The sequence below is a fragment of the Rhagoletis zephyria genome, unplaced genomic scaffold (genome assembly GCF_001687245.7).
Source record: "Rhagoletis zephyria isolate East Lansing unplaced genomic scaffold, Rhagoletis_zephyria_1.1 Rzeph_scaffold_51286, whole genome shotgun sequence".
Classification (NCBI taxonomy): Eukaryota; Metazoa; Arthropoda; class Insecta; order Diptera; family Tephritidae; genus Rhagoletis; species Rhagoletis zephyria.
The window spans coordinates 1-2,014 of record NW_016208339.1 but is presented as its reverse complement, the minus strand read 5'-3'; the positions used below and the strand labels follow the sequence as shown (position 1 = coordinate 2,014).

At 62.4% G+C, this 2,014-nt stretch overlaps 1 protein-coding gene across 1 annotated transcript; it reads right to left on the bottom strand.

Moving 5' to 3' along the window:
• Positions 1-21: 21 nt before the first annotated feature.
• Positions 22-1,736, bottom strand: LOC108355867 (serine/arginine repetitive matrix protein 1-like; the record flags this gene model as incomplete). Its single annotated transcript, XM_017606998.1, has 1 exon — positions 22-1,736. A coding segment is annotated over exon 1 (1,715 nt), but the record flags the coding sequence as incomplete, so codon positions are not given.
• Positions 1,737-2,014: the final 278 nt, after the last annotated feature.

Genomic DNA, 2,014 nt, shown 5'->3' with positions numbered 1-2,014 from the left:
CGCTCCTCCTCCTCCTCGCGCCGCATGTCCTCCAGGTCCTCCATGAGGCCGACGCGAGCACTGTGGCTCTCCTCCTTCATGCACTGCGCAAAGCTCGCCTCCTCAATGTCGTCCTCGTCGTCGTCTGCGATGTAGCGGTACTTGCGCTTGTCGTACCCGAAGATGTCCCGAATGACGCTCGAGTACTCGGGCTCGTACGCCTCCGGGGCCTCCTCGGGGCCGTCGTCGATGAAGTCGGCCATCTCGTCCTCCTCCTCGTCGTCGTAGTACTCGTCCTCGTCGTCCTCCTCGCCGTACCGCTCCGGCTCGTAGTCGTTGTACATGCCGCGGCGGTAGGTGGCGCCGATGGGCGGCAGATTAGTTCGAGGCCGAGCGAATGGTGGTGAGTATCGAGGTGGTGGAGGTCGAGCTGCCGGACGATAGGGAAGGGAGGACTGCGGCTGATGGGCGGCAGAGCCCCGGTACGGAGCTGGCTGGTAACGAGCTGCTGCTGCCGTTGATGATGATGTTGACGGTGCAGGACGGCCACGAGCTGGAGGTGGTGGTGGTGGAGGAGGAGGAGGTGCTCGTGACCGTTGTTGTGCCTGTTGTTGTTGCATTCTTCCGCGATCCAACTTGGCTGAAGATGGTGGTGTTGGTGGTGCTCGTTGAGAAGAGGAGTAAGCTGGTCTAGCTGACTGTGGTGGTGGCGGTGGCCTCTGACGTCCATTCATGGGCCCATTCATGGGCTGACGAGCACTGGAGCCATTAGCACTGTATAAAGCTGATGATGGCTTTGGTGGTGATGGTCTGGAAGCTGAAGCAGCACCTCCTGATGGTCGGTACGGTGCAGCAGCTGCTCTCGGGCCACCATTTACCGCAGAACCGGAGGGCCGAGCAGGCAGGCGAGCATTGGTCGGAGAGTATCTTTCGGGTGGTGCCCGCGATGAAGCTGGAGGCGGAGGCGGTTTTCGAGCCTGTTGATAAGCTGGTGCTGGCCGGTGGTGATTCGCCGGCTGGTATCGGCTCGGCTCAGTCGTCGGCACCTGTCGTCGGGAGACCTTTTCCGGCTCGTAGGGCACGTAGATGTCCTCTTCTGCTGCTTCTTCGGGTGGAGGTGAGGGCGACGGAGAAGGAGAAGAATGCTGTCGTCGATTTGCCGCGTCCGCTCTGGACCGTTGCTCCTCCTCGGTGGGCAGACGTGCGCCCTTGGAGCGGTTCTTGAAGTACTGCTCCTCCCTTGCCTGCTCCTTCTCCTTGGCCGTCATGGGGCGTTCTCGCTTCTTCTGCTCCATCTCCGCCTTGATGTGCTCCTCGAGACTCATCGGCTTTTTGCTGCTGTTCGCATTGGCCATGCTCAGCAGTTGGTCGTAGCTGAGGGCGGGCGGCGGCGCCTTGGAGCGGCGTTTTGCCGCCGCAACCGCCTCCTCTGCTTGTTGTTTTTTGGCTGCTGCAGCGGCGGCGGCGGCACTCTCCTTGGCCTTGGCGAGCACCTCACTGACGCTGGTCTTCTTCGTCACCACCTTCACCGGTTCCTCGCGCTCCAGCTTGGCGATCAGACGATCACGGTCGCGACGGGTCATCGCCGCCAGCCGTTCGTCCATGGCCAGACGGGCCTTGGTGCGCTCCACCGTGCCGCGAATGCCCGCCCTGCGGATCTTCTCCTCCACCTTCTCGCTGTCCTTCACCTCCGCCTCGTTGACGGTGATGCGGCTANCTGTTCTGGGCGCGCAGCGCAAGCAGGTGCTCCCGCTCATGGCGGGCCTGGGCCGCCCGGAGCCGCTCTTCGCGCTCCTTGCGCGCCTTGAAGGCGGCAATCGCCGCCGGATCGGGGCCTTTCGAGGAGCCGCCTGGTCGGCCGTTTCGCGAGCGGACCGCCAGCAGGTCGGTCTGCTTCTGGTCCGCCAGGGCGAGCACTTCTTTGTAGTCCATGGCGGCGGACTGGTGGTGGTGGCTGTTGGCTGTTGTAGAGCAATCTAGAAAATTGGGGCAAATAGAAATAGAGTTAGAATGAGGAAAAAGTGGTGAGGATGGA